A 26,242-nucleotide genomic window follows, 5' to 3' on the forward strand; every position below is an offset into this window, starting at 1 on the left:
TTATATACTGCTTTGTAGCTTGTGAATTTCCCCCCATAAGGTCTTATCTTACCTATGATAACACATCATTATATTATACATCCTAATTCACTCGTTATCTGTCCTGCATTCAACATTTTACCTAAGTAGAAGTGTAAAAATATTGGCGTGATTATTGATGCATTAATGTACTCAGTTACCTTCCACCACTGTTTTTCTCAGGCTGTAGCAGTGACAGAGCGCGGAGAACAAGAGGAGGAGGAGGAGGAGGAGGAGGAGGAAGGAGGAAGGAGGAGGAGGAGGAGGAGGATGGATACGGCGAGTGACGACGGTGTCACAGCTAGCCACTTGGTTAGGTTCACGGTATCTACCAGCGTAAACACACAGAGGACATAATAGAGGCAGAGTAACTTAGTAACTGAACACCACTAGAGTCTACCGTTGGCTGGGCCACTGTCCTCTCCTTCTTATTGTTGTTGTTGTCGCCGCTCTTTTGGAGGAAGAAGGGCGAGGATATTATGGCTGCACTTTCTCCACAGATCCGAGGACTTCAGACAGATGAGGTAAACTAACTCTAACGCTCCTATCACGTTGGCCAGCCATTATCGAGACCGCTCATGTGACCACGTCGTTAGCCAGCTGGCTAACTAGTTAACGCTAACTGTTGCTAACTTAAACTCTGACAAACTAACTGGAACATGCTGGAGATCAAATAGCGAGCTAACTAAGTCACTAGCTGGTTAACTTGCGATATTGGGAGTTTTGTGGTAGCTAAAACGTGTTACTTATTGATAGAAAATCGATGTAATTGATCCAGCTAACGCGTCAATGCTATCTAGTACAAATTAGACAGCCTTAACGTTAGCTGCTCACTTTTTCAGCCAGGAAACCCAACAGGCTCCTGAGCTGTCAACGCCTCTCTGTTGGCCAACGGTTGTTTCCCGTCCTCAACACACACACACACACACACACACCAAACGGAGACCGACCAAACTCTGGATTATCTTGTTTAAAAATCATGTTTTCAGAGCTCACAGCCATGGATAACAATGCCAGGGCCCTATAGTAGTGTCTTATACGCCAAGCCAGTGTGATTGATTGTGAAATGCCATGATGATTCACTACTTCACAATAAAAGCATAAATGAGGCTGGAGTTATGATGGGAAATGTGCACAAGTGCCAAGTATTGTCAGGATGTTACATCACCCACTGATTGTACTGAGGGGGTGTGCACAGCTTGCATGTGATAGGGATTCATATTAACAAGACTATTGTTATTATTATTATTATGATCCAATACATTATTGATTTCAGTAGTAAACTTAACTGTATATAGCATACCTGGACATGCCTGTGTGTAGATATCTAGTGAAGCACCTTGCCATACCAACACAAGACAATATTCAGTTTATACTGGACACTAACCATGATGTAGCCTACAGAATATCAGAATCAGAATCAGAAACTGTTTATTGCCAATTAACATACATTACAAGGTTTGTGATTTATTGTCCATCAGCATTAATAAAAAAAGTTATCCACCTATGTCTTTGAGTCATTACCATATTCATAAACTCATCAGTGTTTTTTTTTAATGTTATTTCAGGATGAATCCAGAATCCTAAAAGTGAAAGTCATTGCTGGAATTGGGCTGGCCAAAAAAGATATACTTGGAGCCAGGTAAGTTGTAGATATTTATCACGTACTTCCAGTATCAATTACCCTACCAATTATTTTCTCAATATCTTGTTTAAAATCCAAAGATAGTGAGTTTACTGACATTAAAAGCAGCAAATCCTCACACTTTACACGCTAGAACCCTCAAATGTTTAGCATTTTAGCTTGAAAAAGTCCTTTAATTATTAATCGATTTTTTTCTTAATCGATTAAATGTTTACTCTGTAATATGTCAGAAAATAGTGAAAAATGTCCCCAAGATGACGTCTTAAAATCGCTTGTTTAGTTCAAGCAACAGTCCAGAACCCACGTGTATTTCATTTACAGTAATTTATCAAAGAGAAATTTAACAAATCCTCACATTTGATAAGATGGAACAAGAGATTTCTTTTCCTGATGATTTACTGAAACAAATTATTGATTATCAAAAATGTTGTTGGTCATACCATGTTTTTCATTTTCTGTACTACTATTGTTAGCAACAAAGATTCTCAATCATAGATTTTGGAAGTAGTGTGGGGCAAAGGCAGTTTTTGCAAACAGGCATTCGCTATAAAAAATAAAACAAAAATCGGTCTCATGCAACACAAATGAGATGCACCCTCTGTTAGTCTACAGGAAAATGTCATCTTGTTGGAAAATTTTACTATTAAAAATGTCAAAAACAGTTCTCTTAATTTGAAAATGTAATTCTCTTAATGTCTGTTTACGACCTTTTCACACCTTGTTTTTTTTTAAATTCTTTATAAAAACTTGTCCATAACCTCTAAATGCAACGACATCTAATCAAGATTCATGAAATGTTGATTTTGTTGGTTGTTTGGGGATTTTTATGCCTTTATTTCTCCTGTATGTTAACTCATTCATTCAAAAATGTTTGCATTAGTATCACTCTGATGTAACACTATTCACTTAATACATTACTAATGACACAACAGTGCTGCAGGCTCTTAGTGGCACTAAGATTGGGTAATGGATAATGCGTTGTGATTGATGGATGTGGTTTTAATGCATGTCACAGTGCCTCAAACCATTATAAATGAACAATTACAGTCTACTTTGCATTGAGCATAGAGTAGCTGGAACCATTATGTTAATGTTTCAGTCTCAGTTCCTGATCTTATCAGTCATCTGACAATGATGTAAAATGTTTTGCTTCCCTTAGAAATAAAGTAGAGACTCATGGCAGAAGAACCACACAAACCACTAATACATGAAGAGCAGAAAGTAGATCATAACTGAACCTGAATCTAAATGTGTCTCTCTTTCTCTTGCAGTGATCCATATACAAGACTGTCCCTCTATGACCCTGTCAATGGAGAAATCACAAGTCTTCAGACTAAAACAATAAAAAAGGTGAGTAAGTTAGTGAACATCCACATTTTTAGTTACACTTGTTTTGTTTGTGACTCGTATTTTATTGTGATTTTATTCTTACTTCCCATCTAATGTTACACGAAGACACTGGACCCAAAATGGAATGAGGAATTCTTTTTCAAAGTAAGTGAATTATCTATTTAAAGTACGTCTTGTGTTCTGTGAATATTTACACTTACATGTATGTGCCAGGAGATCATTTGTGGCATTTCATAACAGGAAACTGGATCAGTTTACTCTATACTTCATATTTAACCATACTGACCACTGTTGAACCCACTACTTCAGCGTTTTGACTTTACAGTCTTCATTATGTTTCAGGTTGATCCCAGGAAGCATCGTCTGCTATTGGAGGTGTTTGATGAGAACCGCCTGGTAAGTTATTTAGTTATGTTCAACCTGTGTATAATTTTGATTATACCGAAACATTATGGTCGTAGCTAGTTGTGTTGGATAGATTTGTCTTTCTAATTGGGCGAGTTCTGTTTTTTTTTCTCCGCACAATCTATGAAAGTACATCAGTACTTCACGTCAGGGCTGCAACTTATGATAATTTTTCTTATCAATTAATCTCCCGATTATATTAATGATATTTATTATTTAATTGTCTATTAAGTGTCAGAAAATAGTAAGAAAGTCCTGTACAATTTTTTTAAAGCCCAAGAAGACTTTAAATTGCTTGTTTTGTCCAACCAACAGTGTAAAACCCAAACATATTCGGATTTCATTCATTCCTTCATTAGACAGAGAAAAGCTGGAAATCCTCACATTTGAGAAGCTAGAAAAAGTTGTCTTTTTGCCTGAGAAATGACTGAAACGATTAATTGATTACCAAAATAGTTAATTTTCTGACTAAATGTTGCAGCTCTAGTTCACCTACAGATAGTATGTACGTCTCTTTCCTGATAAAAACAAAATAAGTCTTACACTTCCACCAAAGCTCATTTTTTTAGTGCATATCTTGTACATTTAGTACACTAGGAACACAGCCATCCATGCTTAAATCCAGAAATGTTCTTAAAAGATGGATAACCTGGCGTACATATGGTGTACAACAGATGTCAATCTGTTTATAATTAATTGGTTGTGCGTTTTGTTAACTGTATTGTGCTTTAAAAGCCCCGGACAGGCTCTACATAGACAGGGCTACTGGCTCTGTAGACTGGTCTGAAAAGTATTAGAAATCAATTTTAAGAGCTGCTACTACTAAGAGGGACATAAAACACAACACCATGAATGCCAAACAAGGGAATGTGTCATATTTCTGTAGATGAGGATATCCTCCAGTCAGTGCAAGGTTAACTTTGGTTTGTCTGCCTGATACAGCCACCCTTATTTTGCCATGACATGTGTGATATTGTTGGAAAACTGGGATACCCTATTACTCAGAGCTGTAAATATGGGCAAATCTGGCTACCTTAAGGGCATCCTAACGCCTGTTGCTTACAAGTGAGGATGGAGATTGAAAGAGTTATATATCACATCGGGTGTTGAATGTCATGTAGATAATGAAGATATGTGCTGTGATATGAAGCTCAATAGTTTCTGTAAGTTAGTGAACACCACATTTTCAGTTACACTTGTTTTATTTATGTGACTCATATTTTATACAGTACTTCACGTCAGGGCTGCAACTTATGATAATTCTTTTTTTATCAATGAATCTGCCGATTATATTAACGAAATTTATTATTTAATCGTCTATTAAGTGTCAGAAAATAGTAAGAAAGTCCTGTACAATTTTTTTTAAAGCCCAAGAAGACTTTAAATTGCTTGTTTTGTCCAACCAACAGTGTAAAACCCAAACATATTCAGATTTACCATTACATTAGATAGAAAAAAGCTGGAAATCCTCACATATGAGAAGCTAGAAGTTTTGTCTTTTTGCCTGAGAAATGACTAACGATTAATTGATTACCAAAATAGTTAATTTTCTGACTAAATGTTGCAGCTCTAGTTCACCTACAGATAGTATTTACGTCTCTTTCCTGATAAAAACAAAATATAATTCTTAAACTTCCACCAAAGCTCATTTTTACTGCATATCTTGTACATTTAGTACACTTGGAAAACAGCCATCCTTGTGCTGTGATATGAAGCTCAATAGTTTCTGTTGACACAAATGCAGTGTGTAGGAGCAGCTTGGTGAGAGCTGATGTTTGTGTTGTTGTGTGATGGTAGATTGAGTTAGGACGCTACAGTGAATATAGATGCCATTGTCTAGTTTCCTTTTATTGATTACACAGTTAGTGCACAGCAATGTCAAAGCTTTTGAGAGTGCCAGGTTGTAGCATGATATCAGGTGAGCTGCGGCATACATGAAACCTTTTTTGGGGATTCTAAAAACCAGTTAACTTGTTTTATGTAAACTACAGTAGCTTGTAACAGTCTGTATGAAAATAAATGAGAATTTTCCCCCACTTTAATTCCCTTTAAAGCTATTTTCTAGACTGTTCCGTAGCAAAGAAAAGTTATGTTGTTTTTAGTAGTTGAGATAGTAGTTATTTAAATATATCTTGCAGTTTTCTTACTGAATTGCAGTTAAAAAGAGTTTGGATATATCTTTACCTGCCCTGTCCTCCCCACGGCAAGACACTGCCTCATTAACTTGTCCAAACTGGTAGAGTCTGCTCAGCAAATATATTAAGCAGCACATTAGATTCTCACAATAATCAAGTCAGTGCACAGCTATTTGTCAGACAGCTATTTGTAACCATTTGTTCTTAAAAAAAAAAAAAAAGGTTCTGCAGAGAACTAACAATGCTGAGAAAATAAAATCATGCAATCTGTCCCACTCCCTCTCAGCCGTTATATTTCTGATCGTTATAATTCTCTTATAGTGTTTTGTTTCTTTGTCTTTGTAGTTCTGTATTCTTCTTCGTTATTTATGAAGGAGCTTGTACAACATTGAGCAGTTTGTTGCAGTTTGACGTGTTGCACAAGATTCGGCTTAGATTTGGTTTTCATCTACAGTCTCTTGGCAGGTCACAATAAAAAATAAATAAACTTCTTCATCTGAATTTTTCTAGAATGTGTCATTATCTCACAGGTTTGCAGTCACATGATAACAAACCTGGGTGTGACTGATTCAGGGTTGCCTTGTCATGCTCAAAGGAGATTTTGTAGAAATCTGGAGGGTGTGTCAGCACTGTGTGTGTGTGTGTGTGTACGTGTGGAATGGGCAGAGAAGGCAGGAAACATTCATTTTTTTCTGAGAATGAAACTGGGTCTGTTGGTCTGTCTGTTACAAGATTTGAAAATATGCTGTTTGTTGTATAATTATTGTTCCTCAATGATAGATCCTAACATTTTTTTATGGTCCACAGTTTGACCTTTCACCTGGTGCCACTGTATGCAGTATTCCATGAAATTTTAAAAACAGGTGTTTTGGGGTGTGATCAACGTTGCAGCTTCTGATGTGTAATTTTGTAAATGTTGGAAGTGAAATGTGTACACTTCAATTTTTCTGAGTTGAGCACTTCTGCTGCTTGCTGAGCAGGTTAAGCTGTTTAGTGAAGTAGTGCTCCAGGCAACATGCCGAGAGACCCCATAATCTATACAACATGGTTCCACGTTGTTTTACCACCAGCTGGAGACACTCATGTACTCAGACACCAGTGGATGACGTATTCAGAATCACACACATAAAAAACTAAATAAGATACTCTCTAAGGTTTCCTTTCAGATATCACATGCTGGCATCTGTGTAGCAGGCCATGTCTCACTTTCAGAGACAGCATGAATAGAGGGTATTCACATGACATCACTATATGCAGAAGTTGTCATGGTTACTCCCCCTTGAATGAATGGACATCATGAATTCACATGTAAAACACTGGAAAAAAATGTTAAAGAGCTGTTGTGCAACCGGTGCCACAAACAGATTCTCAAAGAATTCTGCAGGAAGTTTCTACAGAGCAACTAATGAGAAGTAACCATACTTTCCAAACCAAACACGCTGTTATCTGTAAGAAAAGAAAAGGTAAAAAAAAAAAAAAAAAATGGTCCAGACCTGTCCATAGACAACCAGAATATCCTCTGCAGTCCAGGTGATTTTGGTCAGGCTGATTCTTGCTTTAAGGCATCTGCATGTATTCAGGCATTCTTCAGTGTAAAGGCACTTAGATGTATTCTTCTGCTCTCACTATGCTTGTAGCTGAACATCTATGCAGCAAGCAAAACACACCTAACAATAAACGTGAGGACAGCAGATTGCAGACAGCTGATCATAGAAAAACTAAATTCTACCAAATCAACAATCACAAAACCGCTGTAATACAGTACTTACAGATAATGCTCCAACGAGGGCATTCGGGGAGTACATAAAACATGCTTGTCAATATTTGCCTGGACACACGTGACAGAAGACTGGAGCCGTCACTCCCTCGTTCACTCACTCACTACTCCCTACAGTGTGTAATGGACGCTCAGTAGTTTACTCAACAGTGAGCAGTAAATTGAGATTTTAGATGCTCACTTATCATCATCAGTCAGTTTAGCAACTCGTTAGCCTAATTCATTACAGCTGCACCTGCTGATTGACAGAGCCACCCCCTGTCTGTCATGTCCAGCCTCTACTCTAACCCCACCCCACTGACACAGTTTGTAATGGCCCTCAAACATGTTCTCTAAAGAGTTTATTAAATATAGCTTGTCCTTCAGTGTTTCCTTTGCACGCAATGTTCATTTTGGTGCCACATTCATGTGTATATTACAGGCGGCTTGCTTTATTATTGGCCTATCACACCAGACTGTATGACCTGGCATAAATGTGTTGTGTGCGTCATCAATCTTATCTTATGGCCTGTGCACCACCATCAATTAAACCTGCTTTTGGCTGATGAGTGATTAATAGACAGTCACAAGGTTTACTGGTAGCTTGTCATGTTGGTTTAAAAAATAGGCTATGAGTTCCACTGCAGCAGCGACGTGACCTCTGGTGAATCATGTCTTTATCCTGGCCATGTCTCTTACTATTACACCTTATACCGAAACTGTTTTGAATGCAGAGTAATGTCCTGAAATAGGCCAGCCTGACTCACAATAGGCTGCCATTAATAAATAGGACTGTCAACAGCCAGGGAGAGGAAATCAGACCAGCACTGACTGTTACATGAGGTGTCATATAACAGGTGTCATGTCACTGCCGAAGCAATCCCAGTTCTTTCCCGTTATCTTCTTGTGTTTTCTGTAGTCAGGCAGATAAGGTGTCACAGGTCACTTTATCTCTGCAAGATCATCTGTTTCTTTGCAAGCAAAAGCCATTTTTTTAAGACATAAGACTTTTTTTGCTTTAGTTGTACTTTTGCATGAAATAAGTTTGATGACTTTGTCAGTTTCCAATCACTTTCCTGCATATTTTTCACAGGCTATGGTGGATTTATTGTGTGCTATGTGATTTTGCAACCCAGTCCTAAGTTTGATACAGAATTATGTTGTAAGTCATTCCCTTTGATTTCCTGTAATTCAATACCAGTGGGTAAAAATATTTGTGGGGGCACAGAGCAGCAGAAACATTAGAAGCATAGCTGCAGCAGGAAGTAGAGTCTTGAGTGAGTGGCCTGAGGCAGATGTAACAGTTTACCAGAGCTTCAGTCTAAGATGCAACGTAGAGGGGCTACCATGTTGTTGTTTTTTCCAAAGGGAAGTAAACTGGAGTGAGGCGGCTGGAAAAGACACGAGGTGTTAGATATTAGTGTGGCTGGAACTTAGGAGGTACAGTTAACTAGCAGCTAAGCTAAGGTTATAAAGCAGGTCAGCAGCAGAAGCTTTATGTTTTAGTGTAATTTTGTTTTCCATATAGGGTTTAAGCTCCCTAAAGGGGCTAACCTCTGGGATTGCTCTAGTTTCAAAGGTCGTATGTTTGGGTCATGTCTCCAAACAGAACCACTGACCTCCTCTGACTAAAAGCTGAGATCAGCCTGGAGAGGAATGTAGGTTGTCACCAGAGCTATTTTGGCAATGTACAGCCGCTAATGATTGTGATCACAGAGCAGAGCTCGGAGCAGTTGCTTTGCTTTCCTTTTTTCCTACCAGCAAGTTTGATCATGCAGCTCTCACCGGCGCTTCAGGGATTAGAGAGTTAAACGAATGGCACGTCGGCTGCGCTTGCATTTTGCGTCAAGGAGAAGCAACACAGACCCTCTGTCAGAAAGCCTCAGCAGCCATGGTGAGGAGAGTGGAGTCAGTGTGCCAGCTCGTAGCCCCGCAGAGATTCTGGCGCACAGTTCTGTCCACTTGAAGGTGACTCCTCTGTCACCAGACTATGCTAATTTACAGCGGTACTCCTCAGTATTCATACCCAGGGTTAACACCGGAGGGGGTAATAAGAAGAGCATTCTGCAGATCTCGCTGCAGCCCTGTGGAAAGCTCAGTGGAGAGTTGGATGGCAGTATAGAGGATGGAGACCCGGGGGGCAGTGAAGGAGGAGCAGGCAGTGGCTCTGACGGAGGCTCGTGCAGCAGCAGCATGGCCAGCGATGCCGGGTACTGTAGCAGCAACAGCATCTTTGAGCCAGAGGCTCCAGAAAAGCACAGGAGCACCCAGGAGAGGAGTCTACTCTGCCACAAGTCCAAGGTCCCACTGAGACGGTGCTCCTCCTTGGTTATATTCCCAAAGAGCCCGTGCAGCACCCCACCCGCTTCCCCAGTCAGTCCAGTGGCTCTCCCACCAGCGAGGGGGTCTCATCAGTCATCTCTTCAGACATCTGCCAGTGAATTCTTACAAGATGATGAGGACATGACGTGCAAAGGGTCCACCACCACAGCAGTAAGCGGCCATCGTCTCCCAAAAGGAAGCTGTTCAGCTGAGTTCAGGGACACCAAACATATGGTGCAATTTAATATTCCTTTACAGGATGAACCAAAATGCAAAATGGAGGACAGGAGTAAAGTAATGGAACTGTCATCAACTTTAGACAGATCGAATCGTCACTCTAGCAGCGTGCTGCTGCACTTTGCTCACCAGAGACCAATGATACCTGGGAAAGGAGCAACAACCACGACTACAGTCAATGTGGGACATCCTGATGCTCCTAACCCAGCCACACTCCTTGAGGGTGAACATGACCCTCGCAAGAAACTGTATCGTAGTACCTCCGCTTGTTTGTTCTCCTCAACTAAACCATCAGAAAAAACCCAAAAGGTCTGTTCATCAGGCAAAGGCCAGGAAAGGCCTGAGGAAAACTATTGTCATCGCGCCATACAAAGGAGCTTTTCCCTGGAAGTGCCCTACGCTAACACTGGGATTTCATGTCACGTTTCGAATCCAAAACTCAGTAGCCCTTGCTCTCCACATGTGCACATTCATTTGTCTCCTTGCTGCCCAGCTAAGTTTCCCAGCTCTGTTACTGATGTAAACACAAACCACAAAGGGGATGATACACCAAAGAGCCCAGGTGAAAACACTAAGGTGAGTGTTAAGTTTGTTAATTAGAATTAACTTGTGTTCCCTGATCATCAGGAACGAGTTGAAATGCCTGAAATTTCACAGGGAATTGAGAGGCTTTCAAACAAATAAGCATTTTGTCAAGATCCCTGACACATAAAGGCCCTATGAAGGAGCACTGTGCAGTCGCCTGTAATGTTGTTTAACTGGTTCAAGTAGATTCCATACTGCTTTTGTTTGACTGCTCAGCTGACGCCACTTTGACGTCTGTTGTCATGGACAGAATAAAAGGAAAAAATAGTGCATATAACAAATACATTAATAATGGCTTTATGATAAATTTTGCATCTTCGGCTTCTTGTTTCTCAAAGAAAGTTTAACGTTCAAGAGATTATTTTTCTGACACTTGTGCAGAACTAGATATGTTTCAATATGGAATATATATACCGTGATAATGCTGCTCTCTTTCACTGCTATTGCCATTCAAATCCTTAAAACTCTGTTTACTCAGCGTCAGCCATTAGGCTCACCACTAGCCAGAGCGAAATTCAGTAACCGAGAAGATTGCTACAGCTAAGTCATGCAATTAACAAGCCCAATGTGGACAAACATTCAGAGGTCTTCGGTTACAATACAGAAAATCCATTTACATATTGGTTTCCAAGAAGGGTGAATGAGAAGGAAAAGTTGCCCGTCTTTCATCTTGTGAGTGTGTTCGTGTGTTGATGTGTGTGAAGACGAGCTCAACTTTAGAATAGTTCTCCATTTTTATTATTCTGTTAGCGCTATGAGTAATCGACTTAAGTATTTACCCGGGCTAATTTTAGTGGTGGGAAAAGCAGTGCCTCTTGCTGATATAAATAAAGTGCCTCTGAAATATTCCCCCTGACTCCAGATAGTCTGGTGGTCTGTAGCACTGCCCAGTCCCGTGGATTCAAATTTAACAGCATGATACTAGAGCAGCGCACAGTCATGCCAGCCATCTGTGGACATAGTGTGTGTGTGTGTGGTGGGGGTAATGCAATGTAGGCAGGATGGGAGCATGAGCCTTTCCCAGTAAAAGGGTGGTGTGTCCCTTCCCTGTGGGTCCCCCAGCCAGGCAGTGTTTGTGAAGCATCATGTGTCAGCCACCCCCCTGCATTTAGCAGGTTGTCAAGTAAGAAGGTCTCTTCCAGTAATTAGCCAGTCCATTTACTTTTAGAGACCTAAATTTGCTTTTGTAAATCTAGTTTTAATTTTCTCACTTTAAAGTGCTGAAACACCAGTATCAAGTATGTTCATTTCACTCCAGCTTTGATGTTCATAGTCTGTCATGCATATTTAATCCAGCGTCCCATCACATCTCCCTCGTAGAAGTCTGCGTCAAATACTACGCACCTTTGTTTACATTCTTACTGTGTCCACCCACAACTCAGCGACGACAATGTGAGTCACACTCTGTACCAAGAAGTATATCATAATTCAGATAATTAGGAAACATGTAAAAATACTAATACGTGTATTATGGTCTTAAGAGTTTGTCTTAAATGGGCAGTGATTTTACTGACTAAACATGGCTAAATGAGCTTTGAACTCACAAATGACCTTCCTCTCACAGCAGGGATAAAAAGGATCACCTCATGCCAACAAACAGTCCAACAACAACATGAAATATTATATTTATATATATATAAGTAATTATTTTGCGAGATGACATTTATGACATTTCATATATAGACTAAATGTGACATAATTCCAGCAGTAGTGCGACAAACTACTGTGGCTTCACCCAGGTTTACTAAGATTTTTTTTTTCAAATACTGCTGATAAAAAAAGCTAATAAACTATATAGTTGAATGTGTCAATTGTGATGCAGCCCGGCCGTGGTGTTTAGAAAAATCCCACAATGAAAATATCAGGTCTGCCGTTCTTATCTGCAGTGTCCTTATAACCCTGTATGCCACATCTCCCGAGTTAATGAACAACCAGGTGTGACCACATTACACAAGGAAGGTGAAAAACATGGATCAGAGATCTCTCTGTTGTATGTTGAACAACCCAGAGTCATTTCGTTGTAGCTAAATGAGCAGACATTCACTTGATAAAGAACCAAAATGTAGCATAAATGGCCCAAATTTAACTAAAATTTCAATTTCTGGGGACCAAAAAGTTGAACAGTTTCTATTGGACTTTACTAGTTGTAACCCACAGGAGACAATCTACAAATGTGTACCATGATCCACAAATATTTCACTATCCACAAACATATATTTTTGTATTTGTGATGTGTAAAGTCATATCCACAAAAATACAGAGCGATTTGCAAATATGCAAAACTTACTCTGTAAAATCATATTTTAATTTCACATAAAAATGTCATAGGTTTTACAAATGTAAATAGTTTCACCACAACAAATACACGTAAAGTCATATTTACTTATTTGTGGATCCATTTGTACCCGAGAAATGGGTTTTGCACATTTGTGGATTGCTTCCTGTCAGTTTGTGGGCCACGTGACATTTGTGACTTCCCTTTTATTTATTTTAGGATTTTCATCCCATTCATACCACAGCAGATCTGTAGAAAAAATACACAAATGTGAGGTGTAATCTTGGACTATAGTCCAATAAAAACTTCCATAGTACAGGACCTATATCCCATTATTGACTGCTTAACTTATAGGCCTCAACTGTTTAAAAAATAACCAGCAGCCAGGAAAAATATGACCTATTTATTCCTTTTAAGAGTTGAAATAAATATGTCTTGGTTATACAGTCTCCATCAGCATAACAAATGAATAGTGCAGGCCAATCAGAGTTGATGTTACTGCCTCGTGCAGTGAAAGCAAACGGATTCAGGTGTGGAGAACAAGGCCATCCCAAATAGTTTTACAGCTTTGACTTAACCTTGTCATGATAATGAAGCATAGGCTCTGCAGCTCTCTTGAATCAGCCTTTATTTGCCCCAGTGTCCTATAACTTGTTTCAGTGTATTTTATGGAATAGTTTATCAGATGCATACGTACGTTCCTGATCAGGATGGCTCATCATCAGACACTTTGTTTGTCTTCTCCAATAACTTTAGCTGGGTGACTCTTCAGAAGTGTAGGTTTCACAAGCTGCTGTCCACCTGTTAAAAGTAGTTTGTCGTTGCCGGGCTGAGATGGATATCACTGAGCTTGCTCTGCAGATACTAAAACATGTGTCTATAGCTGTTTGCCACAACCTCATGCAGTATGTGGTCAGCACTGCTTAATGCCACATTTTACAGTTTGCCACAGTTTAACTGAGTTGCATTTAATGTCACATGAACCTTCAGGGATGCTCTGAATGGATATTAATCTATGGTTATCTTTTTATCTTCGGCAGTCTTGTCATGTGCCCAAAGCATACACTTCCCCTTTGTTAAGCTTGGCCTCACCTCACCCACCATGCCAGAAGTTTCCAAGGAAAGGGACGGCTTCCCTTGGTAGAAAAATTTCAAACCAGCAGTGACAGTCATCGCTGTTAGCCTGTAATTGTTGTATACTGTTTATAAAATACTGAGTTGAATTTTAATTTGACAGAGGGATCAGTTGTCTAGTTTGTCTGAGATTGTTTGTGTGTTCAGTTTCTCAACATCTGAGCAAACTGTTAAAAGTTATGAAGGGCTGAGTTTATTGATAAATATTGTTGCTAAGGTTTCTTAGAGCTACAGACAACTGATGTGAATGAGACACTAAAATGAAAATGTTGTCCTTATAGATGATATAGATTCCTTCACATTTTAAAAGTCTTCCTCTCTACTCACATGAACTGTTACATGAATATAAATGGGAGAAAGATTAATATCCTGTGGACTGTGGTGTGTTAATATAAATAAAGCCCACATTAATGACACTGATACTGATTCCTCCTTAAACATCAGCATTCACTGTCAAGGAGTTCCTCTAAAATGTTGCTCACTGGAAATGAAAAGCAACTACAGCTTGCCAAAAGAGTAGTAATGATAGCAAATATGCTCGACTTACTAGAGCGTACCGAAGATGAAATTAATAATCTGTTACTATTTTGAAAATTGATCAATTGTTATTTTTCAAGTGAAAATGCCAAAAATTCCTTAGTTCCAGTTTCTCAGTTGAGAGGATTTGCTGCCTTTCGCTTCCTCACTTGATAGAAAACTGGATATGTTTTAATTTTTATTTTTGGACCCAAAGTAAGCAATTTAATGACATCACCTAGGGCTTTGGGGAATTGCATTTTTCTGACATTGTGTAGATCAAATGAATTGATTCACTATTAATCTATAATGAAAATAATTGTTAGCTTAAGTGCTGCTTTCCATTATTTATCCAGAGTGAATAACAGTAAGTGCTGCCATTAAGTGAGATTTAATGTGTCTTTATTTGTTGACTTGTGTCTTTTCAGGTGTTCATCAATGAAATATACCATAATTACCTTTATTCGCTATGATGTGCTTAAAGTTCACCTGGAACGGTTAAAAAAAATGAAAATCATTCCAAGACCACCAGTGACAACTGTGCTCATCAAACTAGTTGTGAATAAAAACTATACCCACCATTGTGGTTAAAATGAAAACACACATTGGGTCGATATTCATATGGGTTTTAAGAATATAATGGTTGTTCTGACTGGTCATTACGTGTAGTCTTTCTTGGCTGCACTATTGGAAGTGCAAGGGCAGGACGAAGGAGGCCTCTATCTATATTTGTTCACGTAAACACTCTATACCGCTGTTGGACAGTTTGACCTGCCGGGGGTGTTAATTTGGTCACAAAGCTGACTCCCACAGTGTGTGTGTGTGTGTGTGTGTATGTGTGTGTGTGTGTGTGTGTGTGTGTGTGTGTGTGTGTGTGTGTGTGTGTTTGCCTTCAGCCTTCGGGACTGTAACGGCAGCAATAGAGGCATGCAGTGAATGTGTGAAGTGTTCAAAGAAACGACAGTTTATCTGACAAATGATACATTATTTTAGGCCCAGTCTCTCTAGCAAAAACACAGTGTAGCCATTCATTGTGGGCTGGTGAACACACTCCTATTCAGGCTACATACTAAATTAATACGGAAATAGATCAAATCAAATGACTCTCATTGTTTCAAGTAGGAAAACAATGCAGTGTTTGTGCTGAGGATAAGAGAAGTATTTTCTGTTTAATCTAATGATTAGAGATAGTTTGTTAGAGAAACTGGCTTGTGAAGAAATAGATGTCGCAGACAAATTCCACAAGAAAAAGAGATAAAATACCACTAATACACACTTCATGTTCCTATGGGGATATTACAGTTCCAAAGTCAGCTGAGTAACAGAACATGTCTAGGCCAGTCTATATGTGTGTGTGTGTGTGTGGGAGGAGATATTGTCATGATCCTGACATCTGTGTGTGACTCCCTCTCTCTCTCTCCCTGTCAGACACGTGATGACTTTCTGGGACAGGTGGACGTCCCCTTAAATCAGATACCGGTGAGTTCTTGGCTGCAGGAAAGCCTTCTTCTTCGTATATTGATGTGTGTTGGCTTGCTTAAGTTCACGTAAGTTGAATGTATTTTGTTTTTACTGTAACTCTTACTATACGAGCTCTCGACCTCAATCTCACCCATGTCGCCATGTAAATATAAACACGCCCTTATTCTAGTGTCTGTTCCACATCGTTGTCTACAGTTTTGGAAACACATTCTGTCATGTTTATGTTACGTTCCTGCTTTGTTTCATTATAAATACAACACCCACAAATTAGAACCTCATGGTCCAATGTCACCATCATTTCATGTAACGGTATCTTTAAATATACTGTGTTAAGATACAGTGTCAATTTATTGATGCGGCTGTGAAAGTGTTTGGAGAATTTAAGATTTCCTTCGTATTTTTGTTTTTTTTCTCAGACAGAAAATCCTAATACAGAAAGGCCATACACATTCAAGGATTTTCTGCTTCACCCACGAAGGTTGGCATGTTTTCATGGTTATTTAATCTTTTGTCTTTCCCTGTTTTACATCCCATTTTTTACATATGTTTATTTGCATGAGACATGATAGGCCACAGTTCGTACTTTATTTTTTCTTTACACAAAAAATGATTCTGTTTGTCACGCAGCCACAAGTCCAGAGTCAAAGGTCACCTGCGTCTCAAAATGACCTACCTGCCAAAAAACTCAGGTTCAGAGGAGGAAACGGCAGATCAGACTGAGGATGCCGATGTAAGTTTGGCTAACACATCAACTTTCATGATCTTCAAAAATGTCACAGACCTCTTGTGTTTAGTTTGCCTACGCAGTGATCAGATCTTACCTGTACATGATAGATCAGCTGCAGCCTGAGGTCAGTCAGTCAGTGCTGGCTTGAGGGCCTCTAATTAACTTTTTAGAGCGCCAATCAAAATAGTACACAGATTTCAGTCACTTTGAATTTCTACTGGCAAAAAATCAACCAGAGTTTTTATTTTTTGTAAAAAAAAAATTGTACCCAAAATCGAATTTAAGGTTTTTTTTTACTTGTACATTTTTGTTCTCTGTGGAATCAGTTACAGCGCACAGGTAGAATGATTGTGTATCATCGCACATGGAAATCATTGTGACTGGACATCTCGCCTGAAAAATACATAGTATAACAAGTATAAAAGTCAAGTTATACAATTCATTTCTTAAGAGAACTCCTTAGAAAAACATGCTAATTAAACTGCGACCTTTGGTCATTTGGATAACAAAAGTCACATTGAAACGCTTTGTCACTTGTTTTCAGCGTAGACAACAGTTTAGATATAGCAGTAATAATCTTCATAGCTAGCTATTGTCTCCATCCTGTTTATGTTGTGCAGCCTGGTTGGGAGTTTCTGGAGGCTCAGGACATGTCAGGTCCCAGACAAAGCCAGCTGCTGCCTGCTCTGCCCCCTGGCTGGGAGGAGCGGCAGGACAACCTGGGAAGAACCTACTTTGTCAATCATGAGAGCAGAACCACGCAGTGGCAACGACCCACAATGCAGTAAGTCTGCTCCCCTCTCCCCAGCAAAGTTCACTTTCCTTGTTAGTGCAGTACTGATAGCAAGAGTGTGTGTGTGTGTGTGTAAACAGGGACAATGATGTGGAGGTGCAAAGAAGACAGAACAATAATATGGACGTGGAGCATGCTTTTAATACACGCAGACAGATCTCAGACCACGACGAGAACAGCACACGAGAGTCTCCTGAGGTAATTTTAACTTTCTTTTTTTTTAACACATTTGTATTTGCATTTGCATTTGCATGCCTTTTACTGTGTCCTGCTTGTCTTGCTTTACTGTGTTCTCTTCAGACCTGCCTGTATTTTTCCGTTCTGTTTAGGAGATAGATGATGGGTTTTAAAATGCTAAATGTTAGTTTACTTTCAGAGAAACAAAACAACATTTTTAAATTCCAGCATGCCCAGTTAAGTGTTTGCAAATGACAACAAGGTCTCAACTCTACTCTAGATTTTTAGCGTATTTTAGCTGATTTTTGTAATCTTTCTGTAATCAACTTAGCTGCTTTGGTTAAATCTCACTGCTCTCATACCGTCATTTTTGGCCCCAGCAGGCAGCGGTATTTAGTGAAAAACTCACTCATTCACTCACTGTGCTCTACCTGCTCAGCATCAAACAGCAGACAGACACAGTTAGCGACCAGCTGGTGAACACAGTGGAGCATTTAGCAGCTAAATAGCCAGATATTTCTCCCAGGAGTTGGTAGAGACCAAAAACAGAGCTATAGAGAGTGAAGCTATAGAGTGAATATTAGACTTATATTCATCAGATGGACAGAAACATGACTCCAAATGAATGATAATGTTGCTCAAGAAATCAGCTAATGTAGGTTTAAGAATGTCACACAGCCTGTCCAGTTTTTAGAAATGCTTTTTAGACAAATGGGTTGAGGGATGGACTTGAAGTCAGTATTGACAGCTTTGTATACATTGCCAGGTGTACACACTTGAGGATCCTCTTTCATTATCCCTAAACAAACTAACTCATAGGTTTTCTAGAAAACAGAACTCTCAGTTGTGGGAGAAAACCCTCACCAGAGCCATGATGGGTGCAGGTCACCTGCCACGCTGTCCGTAATAAACACACTACTAGATCTTCAGAGTCTGGTATATTGTAGATTTATTGAAGAATAAATACTACATACTCTGCTCCACCTGTTGTGAACCTTATAGCATGTATCCACCCCTTGGTTACATTCTGCTTTTTGAGACAACAGTGTTTCTCATGTCAGGTGTTTTCTGCCAATATGCCCTTTTCCCGAAAACAATGGTATCTTTTTCACCCTCCCACTCCATGAGAGTGCGCTCCCTTTCTGCTTCAGTGCTCACTGACACTAACATTGATTCAGATACTTATAATTTGTATTATGTTTGATTTAACAAAAACAACTGACTTACTGATACATTGGTGTCTTATCTAACATTCCTCAGGCCTTCATCATGTACACTGTGTGCTCAATATGTCCTTTAGTTTTCCATTCTCATTCACTGTTATGTTTCAACTTATTACAAGATTCGTAGAAAAATAAAGGTTTTATCACTGTTTACTCACTGTTGAAGATCATTTTACATATCCCACACAGTGACTTACACTGTCTGTTTAAACGGAGTTATTTGGCAGAGCTGTTGTTGTTGACCTTGTATCAGTCCCCCACTGTGTGTTCCTGATGAGTCTCTCCTGTCTCTTCTAGAGTTGGGAGATCATTACAGAGGACGAGTCCACCTTGTACCACAGCGATAACCAGCTCGCATCACCTCCCCCCCGCACGCCTGTGCCTGAGTTCCACTCGGTCAGCGACGAGCTGAGAAACATTCACCTTTCAGAGGCCACAGCTGGCGAGCTGCGCTCCTCCCAGACAGTGAGTCATTTTCTATGCAACAGAAGGTTCTGGTTACCGAAAGCCAGGGGAAGAGAGACTCCTAATGAGATTAATATGAACCACCAGCTTTCAGTGAGAGAGGGAGAGAGGTGGAAAATATATACACATTAATGGCCCAGTGATCATTGTTGTCTTTGCCATCCTTCCCTCTCATGCAGGATCATGCTAGTAATTCAAGCCATTCCAGTCTCAGAGGAAGGGCCCAGACTTCAACAGGAGAGGAACATCCTGTTAATCCTGTGGTGAGTATTTCGCTCCCTGTTGTAATTACTCCTTCCTACATTTCATACTACATCCTTTGTACATACCAAACCCGTCTTGCATCAGAATGTTTCTGTATGAGTGTTCAAGATTCACAGGTTTATTTTTCAATTGTCACAATCGTTACAATCGGGTAGAAGTTAGGAAATAGTTTTAATGAGGTTATATATTTCTGGTATTGTGTTACTCAGTGAGCTTGAGGTTTTCAGTATTGATCACTGTAGTAAATTTTTCTGTCATTCAATAGCTGCTTCCCACCTCAGCTGGGCTGCCTGCAGGCTGGGAGGAGAAGCGAGACAGTAAAGGAAGACGCTACTATGTCAACCACAACAGCCGAAGCACTTCGTGGACACGACCCCTCGTTCAGGTAAAAAGTGGGCTTTCTTATTGATATTGACACCGGGTAAATGGATGTATACTGGCACTCTACGTGGCAATTTCCAAACCCAGTTTCTTGAGATTAAACTAACAGTTTAAGATGGCGCTGTTCTTTACATTTTACATGTTCAGTTTGGATCTGAAATCAAGTGAAATTTAGTCATCTAACACCAATATTATCTCTATATTATATTCTTTGTTGGACAGAAAACTTCAGAGGTGGCAGCAGCAGCAGCACAGAGTGGTGCAGGTGTACCCCAGAGCCCCTCTCCATCCCAACCACCTGTCGCCCCAGAAGAGTCTCCTCAGCACACCCCAAGCCCAGAGGCCACATATGAATCTGGCTCCCTGCCGGCTGGATGGGAGGTCCGCAGTGCTCCTAGTGGAAGACCCTTTTTCATAGACCACAACACAAAGACTACTTCCTGGGTGAGAAAGTAACAGACTCCAGATGCACTTTTACCTTCAATTATGAGTGTGGTGACCACCCATTTTGGGATGCAGTTCCTTTAATGGCCACTAGGGGCTGGCTCCAGGAAAGCCAATAGAATAGAAATACAAAGCTAATCTTTTATTTCCACAACAAGAAAGAAAAAAAATCTGCCAAAAACAGAGTCTTTACCAGTCAGTATTATGTCCGTCACCATTTCTTGTTTTAGTGTTTCCTGTTTGACTGAAACACACCCTGTTGTTTTCCTCTGAACAGGAAGATCCCAGGCTAAAGATTCCTGTGCACATGAGGAGGAGAGCCTCACTCGACCCAGCTGATCTCGGCCCTCTGCCGGTAAGCTCATCAGTTACAGAAAATCAGTAACAAATCAATTGAAAGACATTTATCAACTTTAGGCTCTAGATCATACATGGTGCCTTCCTTTTTCTGTGTTGTAATATGTAGCCAGAGCTGATAGTGCTGCCTATTGTACTTAAAATTTAAGCCAATTTATTAAACACTGAGATATTGTCCTCCTAGCCTGGTATGGAGGAGAGGGTCCACACTGATGGGAGGATATTCTACATAGATCACAGTGCGTATGACATTTAATACTAGAAATACATCTTGGACTAAATGATGAATAGGTTTCCATAGTAATGAATGGCCTCTGATGGATTATATTTCACAGACACCAGGACCACACAATGGGATGATCCCAGATTACAGAACTCAGCTATAACTGGACCAGTGAGTATTAATTGTATTTATGACTATGAGCCACCCCTTCCACATTACACAGTCATAAGATCAATTGATAATATGAACACTTCTTTGTTGATTACAGGCAGTGCCTTACTCCAGAGACTATAAACAGAAGTATGACTACTTCCGGAAAAAGCTGAAGAAACCGGTGAGCAGCTGTAACTCAGACTGTGTACCACTACCTTTTGATAAAACTTTTCTAATGAGGACTGGTTTTGCCTTTACCTCTGATATCACTTTCACATTTTCTGTATTTATTTGACCTGTAGATGATCATACACTTTCTTCTTAATTAACTCAATACATGTCTATGTAGGCTGACATCCCAAACCGTTTTGAGATGAAGCTCAGACGAAATGCGTTGCTGGAGGACTCGTACCGACGCATCCTGTCAGTTAAGAGGGCAGACCTGCTGAAGGCACGACTGTGGGTGGAGTTTGAGGGAGAAAAAGGACTGGATTATGGTGGCTTGGCCAGGGAGTGGTTCTTCCTCATGTCTAAGGAGATGTTCAACCCGTACTACGGACTGTTCGAGTATTCTGCCACGTGAGTCCAAACACTGTCTCTTTTTATACCATTATATTATTATTCATACCATGCATTAAGGTGTGTAAGACAGTACAAAACAGCCTTACATTGTGCAGCCCATTCACATTTAGAGGAATGTGTAATGGTGCTCTCACTTATATTACTCCGGAAAAGTCTAGAGAAATATGCGAAAATACTATTTCAGAGACACATAATGTATCACTTCTCATTTTGTGCAGTCACAGGCTCAATGTGTGTGATGTCTTTTGTTGGGAAGATACATTTTTGTTTATACAGTGTTAGACCACATTAAGATTCAAATTGCTCATCGTCTTTCACTGTCAAAATCTACAAATGTCGTCTGCAAAACTTGAAATAGACAATGAGTCAGGATCAAGTTCTCCATGTCAAAATTCCTACACAATGACAGAATTGTATTTATAACAGTGGCAATATGAAAATACACTTAAAAGGGCTGTAATTATCTTTGGGCAGGAAGCAGGACAGCTGATTCAACGTGTTTTGTGATTTGTCTTCCAGGGACAACTACACACTGCAGATTAACCCTAACTCAGGTTTATGTAACGAGGACCACCTGACCTACTTCAAGTTCATCGGCCGTGTGGCAGGCATGGCCGTGTATCATGGCAAACTGCTCGATGGTGAGTGCTACCTGTATGTCACTCGTGAAAACATCTGTATAAATGACAGCTGTGGGAAGGTCAAAGGCATTATAGAAAATTGTGCGATTGTTATATATTCTGACATGTTGTGCCCTTCAAAGCTTTCTTCATCCGGCCTTTCTACAAGATGATGCTGCAGAAGCCGATCACTCTCCAGGACATGGAGTCTGTTGTGAGTGTCGCATGAACACCTTGAATCAGGATCCTCAAATTACAGGTAACCTGGAAGAGATTAATGTTGTTAAATGTGTTTGTTGTCTTTTCAGGACAGTGAATATTTCAACTCCTTGATGTGGATTTTGGAGAACGACCCAACAGACTTGGATTTGAGGTTTACTATTGATGAAGAGCTGTTTGGACAGGTTTGTTCAACATGCTGCCTCAACAACTCTAAAATTTGTGATACATGGTTTTCTGTGTCATTTACACAACATATCCCACTCCTCCTGTTCAGACTCACCAGCATGAACTGAAGCTGGGCGGCACAGAGATTGTCGTCACTAATGACAACAAGAAGGAATACATCCAGTAAGCAGCAGAGCTCCTCACTTAAAGAAAAAACACTTTTCATCACGTTCAAAGTGTTGACATGATAGTTTGATGCTAATCTGCTGTTTTGTGTTTGACAGTCTGGTGATGCAGTGGAGGTTTGTGAACAGGATACAGAAGCAGATGACTGCCTTCAAAGAGGTAGCAATTTATTTGACACATCTTTTGTAACAAGGTAGACACCATTAGACAATATAAAGTAAGAATAGTTCTGTGTTTCAGGGATTCTTTGAGTTGATACCACAAGATCTGATCAAGATATTCGATGAGAATGAGCTCGAGGTGAGTTTTCAGTCCGTCCAATGTGCTGAAATGAACCAGATTCATTCCAGAAAGATGATTAACGGTGTGTCTACCTGCTGCCCTCTTGTCCTCCACAGCTGCTCATGTGTGGTCTTGGAGATGTGGATGTGAATGACTGGAGAGAGAACACCAAGTACAAGAACAGCTACTGCTCCAACCATGTTGTTATCCAGTGGTTTTGGAAAGTAAGACAACTTTCCATGCCTGGAGCCATCCAGCTGAGCTGAGTGTTTTTTTTCTCCTGTAAGAAGAGCTTTGTATTAGTTATTTATTTGTGTATCTGTTTGTGTTGTTATAGACGGTGCTGTTGATGGATGCAGAAAAGCGAATCCGGCTCTTACAGTTTGTGACGGGAACATCGAGGGTCCCAATGAATGGCTTTGCTGAACTCTATGGTGAGATGACCTGCAGCATTCTTATTACTACCTACTGAGTTTCCCTCTAAACCGTGTTCACTTGTCTTCAGTTCACAGGTGGCTTGAACCTTTTTGTTTGTTTGTTTCTTGTAAATGAATTCCAGTTAAAATGATGTTGTATGTGTTTATCTGATGTTTGATGGTTTTATTTTCCAGGGTCTAACGGACCACAGCTGTTCACCATCGAGCAGTGGGGAACACGTGATAAACTCCCCCGAGCCCACACATGGTGAGCACTTCTCTCTGACTTTTATATCTAACGCAATTATGTTTAGCAATATGTGACCGTTTCTGAGTTTATTGAGAGTGTGTGCCGACATTTAAAAAGATTTTTTACATTGCTTTCTGCTCTCCTTGCCACTGATTTGTTGGTTATGTTTAGCCGTGATCACAGCTCTGAGGAACATGTTGGTTGTCTTGGATGTACTGGATGAGTGTCCCAGTGTCTCTAAAGATGATAATTCTTTTAATATTATGTGCACAAGATCCATATCTTGATAGAAATCCTTGCATGTAAGATTAAGAAAAACATTTTTTTTTGCACTTCATGGTCTCTCCAAGGATGCCCTATTTGTTTCAGAGACATAATAGACATAATGTTACTGTAGAGTTGCACATCAGCCCTGATTGACACATGACGCTGATGATAGTGCTTTGCTTTCTTAGCTCACACTGAGGTTTTGTGTGGCTGTGATAATGAATAAATAATAATAATAGGACACATTTGGTTGAAACCCTCTAGCGGCTGATAGAGTCAAAGCTGTCACTCTGCCGTTTGAGAGCTTAATACAGTCATTTGGCTCAGTGAGATACATCAGAACTCTTATTCTCTTACTTACTCTTATTATGGAAATGTATGTTTCAGGGATTTTGGAGCTTGACACACTCCAGGGACTAATATATCTCTGGAAAGTCATTCAACTTTAAGGTGTAATACTAAATCGACCAAATAGCAGCTGAAGATAATTCCTTCAAATGCTTATTTTTAATGCTTCGTTCTCTCATTGTCTTTACTTTCACCCCATGAAGCTTCAACCGGCTGGACCTGCCTCCTTATGAGTCTTTTGAGGAGTTGAGGGAGAAACTTCACATCGCCATTGAGAACGCACAAGGCTTCGACGGGGTGGATTAGTGCCTCTGCTGTAAATGAGCTGAACTGACAATACTGCCATCAGAGTAAAGCCAAGCATGAGAGAAACGAGCTGTGTGACAGATGAAGGACAGTCACACAACGTTCACTTTGGTTCTCTGCTGAGGCAACACGCAGAGAAGGGACATTAAATCTGGAGCGTTGGAGGTATTTAATCGCGTCGCGTGTTCTAACGTTTACAAATCAGGTTTTCTTATTATTGGATTCTTTATTGTAAGTCGCTCAAAGGTGTATCCACTCTTATTTGTTCTGCTAGAATGCTTAAATATTTAATGAACTTGATTCTGTGAAATGACAAGGTTACAGAAATTAATGTGAATGCAAAACTATATACTGTATAACAAAAACATTAGTTTCATTTGGGCTGAATTGCCTCAGAAAAACGTTATGCTCGTTATGATTCTCACATCAGGTACTTGTGAGATTTGTTTTTGGTGGGAAATAAGTTTAGTTATGTTGCTCCTCTTTGGAAATACCGTAACTTGTCCCTTCAACACATGTTAATAATCTGGAAAGAGTGGACCATGGGATAGCATCAATTCTTGACATTTGAATGAAAAAAAAAAAAAAAAATAGAAATCACGACCCATGTCTCTTGTGTAATCACATTCACCTCCAAAGTTTAAGTCCATAATCCATCTAAACATGACGTTGGCCCAAGGTTTTAAAATTTGACGTGTAAGAAGTGAATTCCAGATGTATATGAAGTTTTAAACGGCAAAACCTGAATGATAAATTGGCAAATTCAACCTAAATAAAACAGGTGTGAAGATATTTTCTCTATCATTTCAATTCTCTACATTTTTTCATTCCGTCATTCTGGAAACACTGATGCAAATCCCAAACTTCAGCACCTCAGACGCATTTGTAGCAGAAAATCAGCAGGTTATACACAAATTTGAGCGACTACACTTAAAGCAAGTGTATCATGTAATCATTATCGTAGTGATATATCGCACCAATACCAGGACCAGTAAGAGGCTACACCAATTATACAGTAGTTTGTGTCTGTGTAGGCCACAGATCCAAAGACGTGACTACATGCAGTGTTAGATTGAGCTGAAATACTATGCATAATTGTACATATTGACATGAGATAATTGAATATCACTTTGGAGTTTTTCAGTTATTACATAAATATATTGTACAAACTTTGCCTTCTACAAAATAATGAAGCATTTATTGTCAAGACTGTTAAAAGTCACTCAAAGTTGTCAAATTGGCAAAACAGTGGTCATTGGTGCACCTCTGAATTATACATCCTTTTTGTTCAACACTGACTGTTTGTGTGTCAGAGAAATAGATAGAAACGTGTACACACACACATTATATCTCCTGGCCAGTAGCTTACAGAAAACATGACCTGACAGACTGACCTTATCATACACTTTGCGTACAGTATGTTAAATGGTATGTTTTGTTGCCTTTTTGTCAATGAGTGATATCATTTTGTTTTCTTCTACTCATCCTGGGTGTCTAAATGCAGCACAGTGCTCTATTTTTAAGAGTACAA

General features: G+C 39.7%; 1 protein-coding gene across 1 annotated transcript; it reads left to right on the forward strand.

Annotated features, from left to right (window-relative positions):
* The first annotated feature begins 385 nt into the window (after positions 1-385).
* Positions 386-24,945, forward strand: nedd4a (NEDD4 E3 ubiquitin protein ligase a). Its single transcript, XM_070909125.1, has 29 exons — positions 386-542; positions 1,587-1,660; positions 2,935-3,013; positions 3,119-3,157; positions 3,356-3,409; positions 15,807-15,857; positions 16,277-16,338; positions 16,488-16,590; positions 17,208-17,371; positions 17,461-17,578; positions 19,078-19,245; positions 19,425-19,508; positions 19,775-19,894; positions 20,113-20,334; positions 20,612-20,689; positions 20,876-20,930; positions 21,027-21,085; positions 21,183-21,248; positions 21,417-21,646; positions 22,169-22,290; positions 22,413-22,483; positions 22,578-22,673; positions 22,766-22,839; positions 22,941-23,001; positions 23,083-23,142; positions 23,241-23,348; positions 23,462-23,558; positions 23,736-23,808; positions 24,609-24,945. Exons 1-29 carry the CDS (start codon positions 498-500, stop codon positions 24,709-24,711), a joined length of 2,736 nt encoding a protein of 911 aa, XP_070765226.1. The 5' UTR covers positions 386-497; the 3' UTR covers positions 24,712-24,945.
* The last annotated feature ends 1,297 nt before the right edge of the window (positions 24,946-26,242 follow it).

Source organism: Enoplosus armatus, chromosome 1 (assembly GCF_043641665.1).
Source record: "Enoplosus armatus isolate fEnoArm2 chromosome 1, fEnoArm2.hap1, whole genome shotgun sequence".
In the NCBI taxonomy this organism is placed as follows: Eukaryota; Metazoa; Chordata; class Actinopteri; order Centrarchiformes; family Enoplosidae; genus Enoplosus; species Enoplosus armatus.

Excerpts from the sequence above, each read along its gene's own strand:
- nedd4a (XM_070909125.1), top strand. The coding sequence starts at position 498 with ATGGCTGCACTTTCTCCACAGATCCGAGGACTTCAGACAGATGAG. Across the intron at positions 3,158-3,355 it reads ATGAGGAATTCTTTTTCAAA|GTTGATCCCAGGAAGCATCG; the intron begins GTAAGTGAATTA and ends ATTATGTTTCAG. Across the intron at positions 23,809-24,608 it reads CTCCCCCGAGCCCACACATG|CTTCAACCGGCTGGACCTGC; the intron begins GTGAGCACTTCT and ends CACCCCATGAAG.